At 38.5% G+C, this 18,174-nt stretch overlaps 2 protein-coding genes across 2 annotated transcripts; both read right to left on the bottom strand.

The window, feature by feature from the left end:
• Window positions 1-344: 344 nt before the first annotated feature.
• Window positions 345-851, bottom strand: LOC137981682 (uncharacterized). Its single transcript, XM_068828751.1, has one exon. It carries the CDS (start codon window positions 849-851, stop codon window positions 345-347), a length of 507 nt encoding a protein of 168 aa, XP_068684852.1.
• Window positions 852-5,365: 4,514 nt separating this feature from the next.
• LOC137983126 (neuromedin-K receptor-like) lies at window positions 5,366-15,637 on the bottom strand. Its single transcript, XM_068830309.1, has 3 exons — window positions 15,511-15,637; window positions 14,723-14,778; window positions 5,366-8,222 (listed from the first exon to the last, which is right to left on the bottom strand). The coding sequence occupies exons 2-3, from the start codon at window positions 14,739-14,741 to the stop codon at window positions 7,123-7,125; spliced, it is 1,119 nt and encodes a 372-aa protein (XP_068686410.1). The 5' UTR covers window positions 14,742-14,778; window positions 15,511-15,637; the 3' UTR covers window positions 5,366-7,122.
• Between the last annotated feature and the right edge of the window lie 2,537 nt (window positions 15,638-18,174).

Below are 18,174 nucleotides of genomic sequence, written 5' to 3'. Positions count from 1 at the left end.
TTTTACGCTGACTTTTCCCGCTACACCGAGACTAGAGAAATAAATACGCGGCAGAACCTTCAAAGCCAGCCTTTGGGTCATATCTTGAAAACGAGTATTAACGTTGCACAGTTCATTATAAACTTGGCATCCGTGGTTAGGCCACGAAAAGTTTGAAGAAAGTAAGACCTGATCAATGATTATGGTTAGAATTCATTTGGAAGCCTATCCATGTGACAGGTCAAATCGTCGAAGTGATGAACCATCCCGACGCTGACATCTCCAAAAAAGCGGATCTCCACTGGTACAGGGGATTTGTCTGTAGGCACTGCCGACGCCTCTTCTCTATGTTTCGCGGGCACCACCTATGTCTCTTGGGAACTTAATGAATCACCATCTTTTTCTTGGTTACATTCGTAACTTTCTGCCAGGTGTGGGTCTTCCTCCGAAACTGAAGTCCCACCTTCGACACAAATATAATGTTCTCCGTGCTGCTCCGAATAGTGTCCCAGATGCACTCTTGCATAAGGTATGCTCGCAGACGGAGAAATCAGCGTGGTGACATTATGCCCAAGAGTTGAAACAACTAAAACTTCAATGTTATGCAAGTCTGCTGCCGCTTGTAAAGTTATTTGGTCACCATAGGTACCATCCGTTGCCATTGACTGCAAGTAATATGGCCAAGGCACGCCTGCATGTAGTTCTAAAGGAAAGCCTTTGCTGTCACTTGGATTGTTCTCCAGGTATTCTACAATCTCCTCACGGACTTTTTCCGGCGATCGGTGTATACCCAGGCGATTTAACCAAAAACACAGCGCTCCAAACTGACAGTTTCCGTAACCTAAGGAGTTATGCATAAGAGTTAAACTCATGTGGGGAAAATCTCGCTCCAAAAAACGATCGCAGGCAGTTAAAGGCATCATCAATTTTTTTCCTAAGCTCTCGCAAATCCCTGCTTTTTCTTGCTTGTGTTCCCTGATGGCGTTTCCGAATGCTCGCTATGTTTTCCACCGAGATCCACTCTTCAATTTGTTCGTTAGAGTTCGGCGGCACAACTCTTTCTTTATATATGTCATGATTCTTTTTACTCTTCTTAACATCGGTGCCTTTCACCGGCCACATAATCTCTTTTGGTGGGAGGCTACACCCTTTTTGCAGTCTGTAACGGATCAAAACGTTGTCTTTGCGTTTAAAGTTTTCAGAGTTGTGGAGCCGTTTGTGTCGTCTCACCATCCGATCGTTAAGCTTTGCGCTATAAAGCTTAGCTCTGTACCTTATTTTTTTTGACATTTTTTTCCTATATGAAGTCAGTTCTCGTTTTCTTGGTGCGCTAATAATTACATCATTACCATCCGAATCTACACATTCCAGAGACGCCTTCACTAATAGATTTATATTTCCGTCCGTAATAGATTTCAAAAAGAGTTTTCCAGCCAAGCTCTTCCTTGCATTCGTTGTTCAAAATCCGATTGTAGTCATCGACATTTGATAACCAATTAACTCCCTTCTTCCCCAGAGTTACCAATTCATACATTAATCTTTTTTTCTCAATTGTCTATGCGATCTCTCTACCTTTCCCTGAGACTGCGTGCGGTAAGGCCTCGACTTAATTAATTTTATCTTTAATGCCTTACAAAGAGGTCTAACTTTTCCTTCAAACTCGATCCACGGTCGCTTTGAATGCGATCTGGTGGACCATGTTCTGCATAGATCGCTTTAAGGGTTTGGCTAACATGATGACTTGCTTTCTTTTCCAGTGGGCGCAGGCAAGAATATTGGCTAAAAACATCCATCATTATCGGCTCAAAACATATCTGTACACTCGCCTGTCGTGTTCAACAGCATCTTTGCTTAAGTCCATGAGATCAACTTGATGTTGAGCTTGAACGGATTTTGCGGTAACTGGAATTGGCGTAGCTTTATTGGTAAACTTGACGTTATGAATGCGATACTTTTTTTGCTGTTTGTCTCCCTCAGTATATTTCTCTCGCTCACACCCACAAAAACCAGCAGCAGCTCGATTTTGCAGCTTTTGCATCCACCAGACTTTGCGTCATCAAACGTTTTTGAGACAAGACCCGATATTGCTGACTTCTTTATCACTTTTTGTCCTCAAAGTACAGGGTTGGGGTTGCTTGAGGCCCGATGGAAGCGATCACGATTTCGGCAATAACGCACGACGGCATTCTTTTGTTCGTGTGTACGTTCTGCTACGGGCAGGTTAAATCTTCCTTGTACCAGCAGCAAGAGAGTCTTGTAAGCCTCTTCACTGAAAGGATGAAGATATTTTCCTTTCGCCTTTTCGCCATAAAATACAGTATTTTAACAAAATGCAACTTATAAGGAATGCAATACATCTAAAAGCCATGTTGACAGTACAATTATGTATTCTAATTGTATCAGCCTTTAAAAGTGTAGGGTACCAACCCAGACGTCTGGGCGTGAAAATTAACACCAAACTGGACAACACCTATACAACTTGGCTTTGACTGATGAATGTCATGTGTACAAGTAGTGGGTCGAAGCTTATCGAATTACTCTTCAACGTTTTTCTTAAGTCTAGCTTTTCGGCATTTCACTCCTCAGGCTGGGCTATTTTTCGTAGAAAACAAAAAAAAGACCTAAAATTTTCGGATTGAAAGAAGAGAGGAATTAGAAAAATTTACACTTTCGTAATACGTCAAATTACTTCAAAAATCTTGGTAAAATGAAACTGAAGCCCTTGTAATTTCGAAAAAAAACATAACTTCTCCTAGAATGACCGAAAAGATAAAAAATCTTATAAGCTACGCCAGCTTAGAATGCATTTCTAGAGATCTAAAAGTGATAGTCTAAAAAGTGTTTTCAATGTATTTAGGGGGAAACCGTCGTTGGGTGCCGCTGTGACATGTACACATCTCCCTTGGGGAGGATAAAATAGAGATAACAAGTGTCGGTCGATGCAAGTCAGCCGCCCAAAGAACCGATTACTTCCTTTGCATCTACAGTTGGCGGAAAGATGTTGGCCCATGGTTAACGCCGTTAACCGGGACGTTAAAAAAATAATTTAAGATGATCAACTGGCAGATGGGTTCAATAGTTTCACAGTGATAATTTCTCTTCGAATTTTATAAGTTTCGGCCTTTTTTTTTTTAGATTTTAAACATCTGAAGAACAGATCAATTTTTCAATGACGATTGCCTCGATTTCTGGGTTTCAAGTAAAATGGAGTACACTTAATTAATTTAAAATGGCGGATTGTTTCCAACTTCTTGATTTTGTCAGACACCTTTTTCACTTCGAAGGAAAAATAATGGAATTGGATTTTGCCAATACCTACACTCATTAAATTACGTCATTGTGACAATCACATCTTTCCTAGTTGTTGGAAATTAAGCGCATATTATATTATTCTGTGTTAATGTGGTGGTCGTCTCATGAGCGGCCTAAACAATCACGAGCGTCCTCCGACCACCTATTTCAAGTTTATTTTAAAGTGCGACAGCTTTTTTTATTACAAAGTGCGATGGTCTGTTATTACAAAGTGCGACAGCTTTTTTATTACAAAGTGCGACAAGTGTTATTACGAAGTGCGACAGGTATTACAAAGTGCAACGATTATTACAAAGTGCGACAGTACACACCTTCAAATATGATTCCGCTATTTGCCTATTTTGCCATTTCCCTATGTACGTCAGGTTGGATGTTACTTTATTATTATTGTTACTATTATTATTATTATTATTATTATTATTATTATTATTATTATTATTCTTTTTTCTTTATTTACTTATTTAATTGCTATTTCGTTTTATAAAGGGCCACAGAACCGCAAGAACATACGAGTAAATTATTACTTTGAAGTCAAGGCGAATTGTGGTCCTTGAAAACAAATGTCGTCAAAACCATTGGCCCTTGTCTCGTTCTTTAAAAGACTGTTTTGCGATGCATTACTTCCTTAGTTCTTCAGGTGGGTGAGGAGAATGGCCAATGACCAGCATTCATTTGAGTCTTCAGTTTTGAACGTTTCCCCACCAAATACGAGAACTGCCCATGATTCCATGGACATTTGACATTGCCAAAGTAGTCTATTGTATCGCTATAGACCCTTTTTAATAAGTCTAATATATGCAGCATTCTGTGAATGACGTCATTCTCTGGCTTTTCAATTTATTTCAGAAGCGTACAAAGGCCGAACAGGCGGAACATAAATCAGAAAGAAATCAACAGCCGATATTTCACGTAGGACGTGGCTCATTTGTGTTTAAGGGAGGACCCATCCCAAGAGCTTTTGCCAAAGCTGGTCTAGTACTCTGGTACTAGCAAGTTTAATTAATTAATTTATTATAAGCAACGACGACAACTACGAGAACGACAACGCCATAAAGCAAGGATACCATTGGTTAAAAAAGAAAAAAATACTCGTGCTACACGTGCAACACGAATTTCCGTGTATTTTTCTGACGTACTCCACAAAACAACGTGATATAATTGACGAGAACGCGAGCATATAACAATGAAACAGTCATTTTCTGTTTTGGCTTTAAAACCGTTCGTACCCATCCATTTACAAGATAGTTCGAATGTATTGTTTAAGGTAAACAAGACTGACTAATTGCGAAATACTAGCGATAGCACTAAGTTATATATTGGACTGACGTTTTCGCTGCCGTAACCGTCGTCTTTGCTTAAACTCCCTAATAACGTAAATGATCAGCAAATTTTCGGTTCTGGCGATGAAATGGACCTGCAACAATTAACCATTGATTTCCTACCTTTACTTTAAAACCGTTCGTACCCATCCAATTTCAGGATGCTTTGCCCGTATTGCACAACTCCTAACAAGCTAGAATAATCGCGAAATGCTTATGATTATATTTGGGAGAGACGTTCACGTTTACGTCGAAGTTGTTCCGGATTAAGTCCCCTTTTTTCCGAAGTACGGATCCTAGCACGCGTATTTGAAAAACGAAATAAATGAATAAACAACCTAACGCGATTATTCAAAATAGAGAAGCGTACTCGTCAGCGAAGTTTTACGACAAAAAGTCAACCCTCCCAAACTTTTTCAAAGTACATCAATAAACTAACCAAGAGATCACGGTACAGCCAATCAGATTAAGAATATTGGGTGAATGTGGGCACTCATTAAATATCATTATTTTCTGTAGAAATCTTCTTTGGGAATTTTTAGTCAGAGACGACCAAAACTTGTCAGGGCTCACTTGGATCACAATAGTGGTGACGTTATTGTTTTCATATTGTGACCTTGCCTCAAAGCCTGAAAGAACTCGTTAAACTTCGTCACCTCTCCAATTTTAAGCCTTTTTCAGCTATATAGTAGCCCCAACATTTGAGGAATAACAAGTGACAGTTTCCTTTTTTTTTTTCAGGCTAATTCTTAAAAGTGGTTCTCGATATCATTACTTGTGTAACATAGACATGTAAATCTAGCGTTAAAATGTTAAATTTTCGACATTTCGGCGTCCTCATGAGGCCATTATCAAGGTGTTGGAAATGAATATACAAGTTCCTAACAGATATAACTTATAAATGTTTTTGCTCTTTGACCATTTCAATTTCAGCAGGAAAAGAAAACAAACAGCAGTTACAAAGATTTTCATTTTATACTTGTCGTTTCGTATCCTGCACAAATCGCTTCACAAATCGCTTAAAGTTAAGCGACTCGGCAAATTTCAGAAGAATTCTCGTTACGTTTAAGCCACCAAGGCCGTGCTTCCATGACAGCCATTGTCTCGCTTAACATTCCTAAAAGTGGTTTCTTTGCAGACTTCGTTAAGCGACTTAAAAAATAATTCGCGTTTTCACGGGTAAGATTAAATGAGGAGAGAGCTCGATCCCTGTGAATGCTTTAATTAAAATACATGTAATATCATGGGTGACAAATTACTCCTTAATTGAGGCGCGAAATTTCAGCGTTATTTATAATTTCACAGGTGAAATTACAAAGTTACCATGGTAACATCTCTTGTATCTCGATCAGAGCCAAGATGGCGTCTAGATTTAAGACTGTGACCATTGAAGAAGTTACGAAATTAAAAGAAGCGGCAGAAAATTTAAATACGTGAAAGAGCACAATTAACTGAAAGTGGTGTGACGAAAATAGCCTTGAGAAAAACCTGGAGATGATTCTTCCCGAGAAGTTGGATAAAGTACTCGAGTGATTTTACAATTACGGTTGTGAGCGTAATTTGTCACCAACGACATTAAAAGGTAATCAAATGGTTTTCTCGTGAAATTAGGAAATAATTTCACTTGCGTTTTGTCAAAATTCTGATAATTTCCCTTGCCTAAAGGCTCGGGAAATTATCAGAATTTTGACAAAACGCGCGTGAAATTATTTCCTTATTTCACTCGTCGCCATTTGATTACACACACTAATAAAAATAGCACGCCTGTTTTCACGAAATTTTCGGTTGTCAGTCTCTAAGTGACCTGAAAAACCGTTGGAGAGAACACGACCCAAACCAGGTAGCTTAAGTGAGTTGGCAATTACTTTCGGCCAATGAGGAGTCGCTTGCGGTTATTCAAATCGGAATAACAACAGGCGTGCTAATTTTATTATTTTCATAATTGCATTGGCAAGTGCTCTCTCCTAATTTTATCTTACCCGTAAAAACACGTATTATTTTTAAGTCGCTTTTTAAGTCTGCAAACAAACCACTTTAAAAATGTTAAGCGAGGCAACGACTGTCGTAGAAACACGGCCAATGGCGTCATGAAGTCGCCGAAACGTCGGAAATTTAACATTTTATCGCCAGTTTTTACATGTCTTTGTTTCTCAAAATCATCGCTACTTGTTTCTTGGCTTATTGTTTGGAAAAAAGAAAGATGGGCGTATGATACTTTACCACTGGCGATGTTGCAGTGAGAATAAGCTCTATTAAAAGGGATCTAAGGCCTCATTTAGGCGGGGGGCATGGTCATGATGTTTCTAGTGCTTCATTTACTGGGCTTGATGAAAGTGAACCATTCGGGTATCTGGGCAGTAAAGGCGGCCTTCTTGACACCTACTCGGTTCACTTCGTTTGCTGCACGACACTTCCCGATTTACTTCAGTTCCGTTCCCAAGTTTTCGCTTCTGATTCTTCAGTACGAAGCCGGATTTTAACATGAAATATATTAATTATGCGTGAATATCGGTTAAAGAGCGGTGACCAGAGAGGCGTTTGTGGTTAAACTCGCAGTCGTGTTGTTTTCTTCCTTTTCATGCTTTTTCTTACCCACTTTTATGTTCCATTTAACAATTCCAGTAAACACCGACAAGTCGGACTTTTTTCGGTGGACTTCCTTGTAGCAAAGGGAGCAGAATATTCTTCTGAATTCCAAACGGAACTTCTCACAGAAAATGGGATAAATGAAAGGGTTGATGGCACTGTTAGCGACACCAAACCATGGTAAAACGATGACTACATTAAAAGGAATGCGAAGCCAATAAACTGTTGGTGTGAAACGCCGCATTAGTTCCGCAGAATGAAGAGGAAGCCAACATAATGCAAAAGCGAGGACAATGCAGAATAGCATTTTAGTGGGTTTGCGTCGCGTCACCTTTATTCTTTTAATTCCCTCTTCAGATTGGTGTCCTGGGGCCACACTTCTCCACAGCCTCACACCGATGAGGAGGTAAAGAGTTGTCGTGGTAACCAAGGGAGAGACGTAGCTTAAAACTACGAAGATAAGGGTATAGTTGGCTGACGATAGCGCACTGTCTTTCCAATCTGGAACACAAATGTAATTGCCCTCGACAAGAAAAACTCTTGCAGCTAAGCATTCAGGGAGTGCACAAGCTATTGAAAGCAGCCATATTAAAGCAATGATCACTTTAACACGTGACTTAGTGAGTATTTTCTTTAAAGGAAAATACACAGCACAAAAGCGGTCGATGCTAATGGCGGATATTGTGCAAACGGAGCTCAGGACCGAGAGAGCGTGGAGCAGGAGAGCCAAGTGGCATGTGATCTGTCCCATAATGCCCCCAAACCATTCAAACTGGTAATAAAAGAATTTTACCAAATACGCAATGACTGGGATCATCAAGAGGTCAGCGGCTGCTAGATTTGCAATCAGAAGATCAATCGTTGTGCGCATGGGCGTTCTTGCGCGAATCACGTAAATGACTATGACATTCCCAAACAAATCGAGGGCTGCAATAACGGCTGCTAAAGAAGTTAACGCAACTGTCATTGGCCAGCTAATGTTCGTGTCTATCGAAGCTGTTTGTGGCTTGGAGGCAAAACCACTATCTGTGAATAAGTAGAAACACTCAAAATTAGTAATTTGTTTCATTTGATTTGATTTCAATGTAGTGTCTCCGATTAGCAACCCAGGGCTAGATGACATAACACTCAAGTAAAGTTCATCATCATCATCATCATCATCATCATATCGGCGAGGAAACGTTTTCACGCTGAAAAATTGTAACCCTCTGGCTGGTTTTCGTTTGGGATTTTACAGTACGCACCATCGAGAAGGTCGTTCGACATTACTGCATTTCAAATGACGTCAAATGGAAATGCCGATCGCTTTCCAGAAAGTTCCAAGGAGAGATGACGTTGTTTGCATCCGCGTTCGTTAAGCCAATGAAAATTCGCGCTCAATTGTTTTTGTTTGATATACCAATTAAATGTTTTGCATTTTTGTTTACGTTCTGTTTTTACGTTTATTTTTCAAGATCATATGAAAGTCGCTCTATCGGCCACGCTATCTCCATCAGAGAACTGAAAAAAAACACAGAGCCTCTGCCGTTGGTACACTTGTGAAAGGTTGCCACGGAATTCAAACCCCGAGCTTTTGAAACAGATACGGGATATTTTTTAAAGTAGGAACGCATTGCGCACATATGGTAGTGAAGTAACTTGATAGTGTTTTTCCATAACTGTCAACTGAGCTGCGTTTTGTTTTTTTCAGGAGATTCAAGTTGTCCTTGCGTAATATGTAGCTCTAATAGTTCACGATCTTGTTTTGGTATCGTAATTCATTACAGTGCCATGGTAGATATCTTTGCTACATACCCCCTGAGAAGACATGTGGTTCAGTAAAATACTAAACCCAGAAATATTGACGAAAATAAAAGGAAATCGAGAAACATTTGGCTTCAAGGCTGACATGTTGATCATTTACAACTTTTTTTCACCACAAGCTTAAGTTTGTACACTGAGCTTCTGACAGCTTTCCAAGACCAATGTTTCCTGAAGTTAACCCTTTTCCGCCTTTTCCGTCAGGGTTAGTACCTGGAAGGGGGACGTCAAAATATGCGACTTGCTGTCACAAACAAAGGAACAAAAATCCTATTTTAACACTCAACAATGCGATGGGATGGGATGGCGCAGTGGTGAGAGCACTCGCCTCCCACTAATGTGGCCCGTGTTCGATTCCCAGACTCGGTGTCATATGTGGGTTGAGTTTGTTGGTTCTCTACTCTTTACCTTGAGCTTTTTCGCCGGGTACTCCGGTTTTCCCCTCTCCTCAAAAACCGAAATTTGATTTGATTTACGTTAACCTGTTAATTTCAATTTACAGTGTCCCCGATTAGTGCTCTGCAGGTCTAGAAGATTAGACACTTAAATAAAGTTCCTTTCCTTTCCTTAACTAAGCAAGGTACAAATTGTGTTAAAGTACGAGGAAGGGTTACGTTTTTACAAACGTTGGCCGTGTAGCACTTTATATTTCAACAGACTTAACTCATTAGAGTGTAATGTGAAGTGCTAGTTTTGTACCCCATATGAACCTTGTGAGCGTTAGACCTACCAATAGAAATGGGCCCACACAAGGACAGAGAAAAACTATGACTAACGTTTGTAGAAACGTAAGCCTTCCTCGTACTTGTACATGTTCATTGCCATGACTTTAACATCTTCAGGTAGTGGGTTCAATTCGCACCCTGGTCAGAGTTTTTCTCTGTCCTTGTGTGGGCCCATTTCCATAAGTAGGGCTAACGCTCACATGGTTCATATGGGGTACAAACTATCACTTCAGATTACACTCGACAGATTTTGTTAGCCTGCTTTATGCAAAACAAATATTGACGCAAAAGTAATTAAATATGGCAGTTCATTTCTGGGCCTATGTTTTTCAGAGCCATGACTGTGCTCGCAATATTTTCTTGGTACAGTACATTTAAACATAATTTATGTTAATTAAACAAGTATAACCACACAAGTGAATAGTGCTCTCCGCGCATTCTGATTGGCTAGCTTGGCGGTGAAGAGTCAGTCCTCAGAAAACGGAGAAAAACAAATGGCGCCCCGTTTCGCTTCGGCTACCCAACAATAAATTTTATGGATAAGCGAGGGTGATTATTCAACTTGTGTGGTTCATGCAAGAGCAATTATTCATGTCATTGTCGTTAAATGTGGTGGATATCTACCTCTTATCTACGTTATGCTAGTGATGTTCACACATACAACACTAGATATGCTTCAAATAACAACTTCTATACAGCACGCTTCAGGACTAATATTGGAAAAACAACGTTGTCGACTCTGGCAGCTGACCACTGGCAAAAACTACCACATGACATTAAAAACTCATTTTTTTCATTTTCCCGAGAAAAGCTAAACAGTATTTACTAAGGAAAGAAATGTAACATCTAAGTTTTTATAATTCCTCTACTTTATATTTTTCACAACAAGTGTTCGTGAATGTGTGTGTGTGTGTGTGCTGTGTATGTATGTAGATGTCTATATTTTAAAATGAAACTTAACAAGTCTGGTTTCTAACAAGAAAAATGTGTGGTTTATTTAGGCGCTAAGCATTTCCACTATTGTTATCAATATGGTTTAATTTAACCATTAATACCTCGATAACTTTAATGTAACTAGCCATACAAATATCTTTTTATGTGATCTAATAAGCCATTGTGAAATAAAGTTTTGTTTTGTTTTGTTTGCTCCACGTCAGCAAATAATTGATAACTACTACTATAAAACAAATGTTGACCAGTCTTCTGTTGCACAGGCGGTGTGTATTGTATGGATTTTTTTATCATTGTATTTTTTTTAATCTCACTCTTGTCATGTTTTTGTTTTTTTTTGTTGGTATGCCTGAGTGATTCTTAACTTGCTCACACTACCATTTGTCAGTTCTCGCAGACAAACTGTGAGGAAGGATGTTCGCTTGGATGCACATGTCAGCTAAATCTTTAATTTCCTCTGTAATAATAGTTGGGTGTTTGACATCAATAATGTTGTTGCTGTTGTTGAAAAAGGGAGGCACAGCAAATTGCAAAGCCAACGTTTTATTAGGCCCCTCAGGCCTTTTTCAGTCCAAAAAAAATTTACAAGCACATTTCTGGATCAATATTGTGATAAAAAGACTTCGGTTCTTTTATTAACATTTTCTGCGTTTGTTGAGAAAGGGAATACTACTGAGAGTTGAAACAAAGCGACCATCGAATTTAATTTGCATCCATTAAAGCCTGCTTTCGGTTTAAAAGAACTCGACATTAACAAATGTCACAGTTTTCAATTTCGCATGCATGTTGGCTTACGGAAATTAGGTTTTTTTCTCTTGTCATCTGAACCTACAATAGTTCAATGGGTTGGGTCCCAGGTAATTAAAAGCCATTAAAACCAGGTTGAGGAGACAGACGTCCTACACCATACTAGGAAAGAAAAAATAATGGCTCCATATTCGTCTTAATCGTGTTGTATCGACTTCCGCGCTTTTTTTTAGCGAATGAAATGTTTTCCGCTGTCATCAGAACTTACCAAGTTATTTGTCTCACAATTATTTCGGGTAAAGGTCTTGTGACACAAGCTTTTCATATCTCTTTGGTGGCGCCATATTTATTTTTATTGTTTTCTCGTTGTACGACTTAAATGTCCGAAGTTTTTTATTTAAAAAAATAACTACGTTATGTTATAACTAAAGGGAAGACATGCTGGCGATGAATCCTTCTGGAGAATAATTCGAGTCCAATATTCCGTGATATGTTACAGTTCACAAGAAATTTATGCCAGACTTCGAACATACAAAATAAATAACAGAAAGCACTGAACGCTTTCGTTAGAAGTTTATTTTTGAAGCCTATTGTAAATAGTCTAAAAATAAGACTTTCACTTGCAACGTTGATTATAACATGTTTGTCTGCAGTTTATATCCTTTTTTTTTTAACGAACGGATGTTTTTTTGCGATTTGAACCTGAAATTATTCCTAACATGTTCGTACAGTTGTGTAGTATCATGATGCTAAGTTCGACTACAAAACGAGTTTTTCTTCAGTGTATCATGAAATAACAAAACCATATTGTACATGTTGATTGTCCTGTTAGACTACAGTTTTACTTTTTTTACAGTTATTTATACCACTCACAAAACAAACAAAAAACAACAGATGAACAAAACAAAGACGTTCTTAACTGACTCTCGATCTTGGTTTGTTTTTAGTACAATAAGAACCTAGATTTTTCAAACTTAGCCCAAATAGGTTTTATAGAAATGGTATTTAGTGGGATTTTAGGTTACCTAGGTTCTTAAATAGGTTCTTAATTTGACAGGGGCACTAGCTATCTGCACAGACAACTACTACCGGGCATAATGATGTATGGCCTTTGGCTCTCACAAAGACAACCTTCCTCAGTTTCTTTCTCATTCAGTCTTGATAAATTTAAGTCATGTAGATGGACTGGCTATGAAACTCCGGAAACTTCAAAAGTGAGAACATTGACATCCCCCGTCATGTTTACTTGACCGTGACTGTGCACAATCTTTTGTTCTTGGTTCACAACTGTGTTTTGAATAAATTAACCGAAACTTTTGATTGGCTGTCTTTTTGACAAAAGGGTGTCGTTTGTGCACGTTCAGGGCCAAAACAGTGAATAAAAACATAAAAGAAATAAACTTGTCGAATTTCAAAACCATTTCCATATAGAAACATTTAAGAAAAACTGCAAAAACGAGGAAAATACAAATAAACATTGAAATCGAACACTCCTTTCCTCAGTACTAAGTGATATTTCACTACTAGGTAAATAAAAGTTAAAAGGGCTTTTAAAAACTATGCGGGCCAGTTTTGGGCGAACGCTGTTTGAGAATGAAGCCGATGTAATTTAAATAACATTTGCCTTCACAAAGGTTTAATTAAACAAAAGCAAACTTTCCCGGATTTCGAAAAAAAAAAAACAATTGTACATTTGTCTGAGCATTGGTCTGAGAGATGACAAATTAACAAATTTAAATGAACTCTCCATTTGAATTTGAATTAAATGTCTTCACTTAGGTGAAAAAACATGCTTAATCATAAATAAAAGAAAGATTACCAAATAAAAAAAAAGCAAAAAACAAATTAATGATAATAATAATAATAATAATAATAATAATAATAATAATAATAATAATAATAATAATAATAATGATAGTGATAGAGGCAAGAAGACCAGACATAATTGTAATTGACAAGAAAGAGCGAAAGGGGATAATCATCGATATTGCTGTACCAGCTGATGTAAGAGTAGGGGAAAAAAATACCAGGACTTGAAGAGAGAGATCGGAAGACTATGGAAACCCAAAATAGTAGAAGTCGTACCTGTAGTGATAGGAGCCCTTGGAAGGGTCACCAAAGGATTTGATAGATGGATTGGAAAACTAGGGATACCATTCAATGTTGGAGTAATGCAAAAAACTGCCTTGTTGTTGGGAACTGCAAGGATATTGAGGAAAGTGTTGGAAATGTGAAGAAGAGATAATTCTTTTAGCCTTTGGTCATTTGTTATGACTCGCCTAACAGAAGAAAAGACGGCAATGACAACAGCCAGAACATGATGTTGGAACTTTATAATAATGATAATAATAATATACTATTCCGATACTAATGGGAGCACTTGGAACTTTAAAAAAAGGCCTGGAGGAACAAACAGATATTAGTAACAGTGAGCTGCAGAAGATAACACTAGTTGGTACGGTACATAATTTAAGAAGGGTTTTATTAATAAAACTCCTTAGCGCCAAAGGATCATGGTTTGATCCCGGCCCTTTGCTTTAAGGAAGCAAACCTTTGTCAAGAACATAGCTGATGATGATGATGATGATGATGATGATGATGATAACAACAATGCAAGGGCCTCGTATGGAATGTTAGGTCTACCTGACATCATTGGCAGTGCACAAGTTTAGCTTGATTCTTCATCTCGGACGTGTAGCATTCCAAACAACCGAAAGAACCGATATCAAACAAAATTTAAAGGATGAGCCATCCATTTTCTCTTATTGGCGGTTATTCCTCACAACCCAATCTAATTTTTTCATGACTTCGTTGCATCCCAGAAAACTCATTGAAGTATTGAAGTAATGTAGTTTGCGTTGCATTTGTGAAGTGTTGAAAGACTAAAAATAGCGCGAGAATGTGCCTTTGACATGGTTGCCTACGACTCATATAGGAGCACTGGTATAATTCTTTATCAAACAACAATTTTAAAATAGTTGCTTTTATGCAAACCCGAAAACCTGCATACGCGCCTTTTCTTTTCGTTTTATATAATATTGTGAACATTGGTTCAGTTCCTTCAATTTAAGAAACGCTTTTTGGCAAAAAGAGACAAGTTTTCTTCTGAATCAATACAGACTAAAACACAAGATGTATCTGCTTATTATAGATGAAAATACAAGCAACATTATCAACTCGTCAGACAATTTGCAAACAACTGCAAGTTTATGATTTAGTTCTGTCATAGTTGCAGATTCAGAATGTGCGGAAAGCACTATTCACTTGCGCAGCATATACTAATGAAAAAAATATAATTCAAACCTGATGTTGAGTTATTCATTTGAGAAAACACAGTCAGTCTCGTACTAAAACGCCGTCTGCAAAAAGAAAATAAAAAGGGAAAGGGAATGGGGGGGGGGGGGGGGGGTTAGAATAGTACTCTCAAATCCTTCCACTCTTCTTCTAGCTCATAGCAGTAGTTAGCATGATCATGATAAAAGTGAACGGTTGTAAGGAGAATGGGATTTTAGAGGACTTGGTCGAATCAATCCCTCTTGGTTCCTATTCCATAACAACCATGCGATGAGCTAGTTATGACTTCAAGCAGTTCCGGTTGGAAGATAATTTTCTTCCGTCAACAGGCATGTGAAATTGAAAAGTGAGCCTGTCAATGTATTTCCTTCGTTTAAATGTATGTCAACGTTTTTGATGCACGCTTTGTTTTAAAGGACAACGAATATGGTTACAATTCTAAGCAAAATAAAAATAACAACAATAATAAAACATAAGTAGAACTGAAACACATAGCACTGCGCGTATTGCACAATTTTATGACACAGTTTTACATTCAACTCAGTGATACGTTGAGGTAAAAAAAAAAAACTTTGAATCGTACATTCATGCAAAATGAATTTAGTGACATCGTTCGTCAAAGTTTCTAAAATGATGTTCCTCTAGCCTCAAAGTTCAAATGGAGAGGTTAAAAACAGAAAAAGGGATGCCAGAAAGATGGAAATCAATATCATACACAACAAAGGTAAGATTAATAATTTAAGTAATGCCTCATTTTCCCGACAAACTTTAATCGAATTTCATAAATTCTAACTTACCGTGATTTAAGAAAAGGAAGAACAGCTCCGTTTATATACTAAAGTCCTTAGCGTCTTTTACTGTGCGCGAAGGACGCTTTATCGTGAAAACTGGGAGCACGTCTATGGCAACGCTCTAACAATGAACATATGGCTTACCGTCGGACTTTTATGTTAGTTCCGACCAATTACGAACTCATGAATATCGTCAGTCGTTTGGGAAAACTATTGACACTTCAAAGAAATGGTATCCTAAGAGCCTAATCTGATTGGTTCTTCAAAGTGTGGGAAATGAAATACCCGTTATTTAACATTCATTTAATGACACAGTGCCAAACCTCCAAAACAATTATCCTTTTGAAGCAAGATTTAAAAAAATGTTTTCTTTTGTTTTTCGCAGGCCGGTACTTTTTGTATCTATTGCAAAGGAACAGCAAAATGAATATTTTGAGTTAAAATTATCATTATTTTTTCTTACAAGATCATTGCATTAAGTCATATTTACAGTAGATATAAAATTAGAGATCCTTCGTTTAGCTTCACTGGTGTAGACCCTGTTAAGAATCAAATCATTCAGTTTTGTGAAGGCAAAATCATTGGAATGATCGAAATTTTTCTCGATGAACTTAAAAATAATTGCACAGAGGCGTTCCACGTCGGAAAGCCGGAATAACAACTTTAGTGTTATCTTTTCAAGCAGATTGACGTCATTGAAACTAAACATTTCAGTTTAATGTGACAATGAATGGATTGTCGATTTTCATTGGTCGAAGGATATTTGTTGTTTTCACAGTAAGCCAAAGTACAGAGTTGCGTCAATCGAAGGGAAATTGAAAGCAAAGGGGCTCGACTGTTTGCATTGAAGGAGAACTAATTGGCATCATTCTCGATAGGCAAGCTTTGGCACAAAGTAAGAACTATGTTGTTCATTAGGCTGACGGTTGGACGGTGACTGCATGATGCACCAAATTTAAATTAACACAAATACTTGGCTTAAACTATAGGGAAGATTTCTGTTTCCAGACATTATTTGTGTTATTCAAATGTGCCAAACACAGTAACAAAAGGCCCTTTGTTTGGAAAAGCAACGAGGCCCTGGCACAACGATATAATTGGTCGTGTTTGCACGAGCGGTTTTTCAGGTTGCTTCGCGAGTGACAACCGAAAATTCCGTAAAAATTGTTCCTTTGCAAACTCGCTTAAAGTTAAGCGCCTCGCTTAGGAAACAAGCCAGGGACAATTTCAAATCTGAAATACAGCGGGCGTCTATTTTTATTATTGCATTGGCTGCTCTCTCCACGTATAATCTTACCCGTGAAAACACGTATCAATTTTAAGTTGCTTAAGGAAGTCTGCAAGCAAACCACTTTCACGAATGCTAAGCGAGACAACGTTTGTCGTGAAAACACGGCCCCTGACAGGTGCGCATGTGCAGACGTCTACTCATCTACTTCTTGACGAAACTACGCAAGGTTTTCTGTTAAATATCAGAAATGCTTGATTCAACAGATCTCTTTACTTCTCCTTGCTCGTTATTTCACTGATAAGCATAGCCTTTGATAGCGTGTGTTGCGGAACAAAATTATAGGGCACATCGTATTTGCCTCTATAACAAGCAACATTTATCTCAAACAACCATAGTTAATAGAGGGGAGTGGTTTTGAAACTCGGCAAACATAAGAGGAGCAAGATGCCCAGATTTATGTTGGAAAGTTCACGACCGTGCACAATCTTTTGTTTTGCACCCCTACACTATGCATGAATTACGTAATCAACAGGTTTTAATTGGTTAGTTCAGTCCCCAGTACGGAGTAAACAACCATTTTTATTGTGAAAGGTTAAGGCGAAAACAAGAGAACATTACTATTCCCCTCTATTAACTATACCTGACGGTACGACGTTTCTTTGTTTTTAAAGAAGACAAAAGAGCTAGACAGGGGACTCTTGGCTTTCTTGTAAAGTTGGATAAAGTCTGGCAGTGCGTGAGTTGTTTTGTTCAGCCGTTTCCTCACGTGTGCGGAGAAAATGCGGGGAGAAATTCGCCTCGCGAGGCTGTGAGCATAACATCAAACATGTTTGATATTTTGGGCTAAACGAGGCAAATTTCTCACTGTGTGCGGCCATCGTGAGAATGGAGCTGAATTCGGTTAATCAAGCATTTAATAGAATACATGGCATTCTCACGCGACTTCAGTAGTTCACCATGGCGTCGGGGACGAAACTCCGACGCCACTGATGCCACGTGAAAATGCCATGTATTTTATTGGACGCTTCATTCACCGAGCTCAACTCGATTCTCACGATGGCTGCACACAGTGATGAATTTGCCTCGCGAGGCCAAAAATATCAAACATGTTTGATTTTATCCTCACGAGACGACTTTCTCACCAAAAGTTCCCCGCACACGCGAGGAAACGCCTGAGCAAACCTCCTCGCGAGGCAGTTTGCTCAGCTCTTTCCTAATCGTGTGCGGCGAGCTTTAGGGAGTCAAAGAAACGGCAACAGCAGCGCTACCAAACAAGAATATCATTGGTTGAAAAAGGAAAAAATAATCGTGCTTCACGTGCGGCACGAATTTACCACTTTTGCGGTACTCTGTATAACAACGACGTGAAGTCAACAAATTTGAGGTTTTGACAACTAGAGCTTACAAATGTACTCTAAAACCGCTTGCACCTATTTATT

The sequence above is a fragment of the Montipora foliosa genome, chromosome 13, assembly GCF_036669935.1.
Source record: "Montipora foliosa isolate CH-2021 chromosome 13, ASM3666993v2, whole genome shotgun sequence".
Lineage (NCBI taxonomy): Eukaryota > Metazoa > Cnidaria > Anthozoa > Scleractinia > Acroporidae > Montipora > Montipora foliosa.
This window is presented reverse-complemented; position numbering and strand designations above follow the sequence as displayed.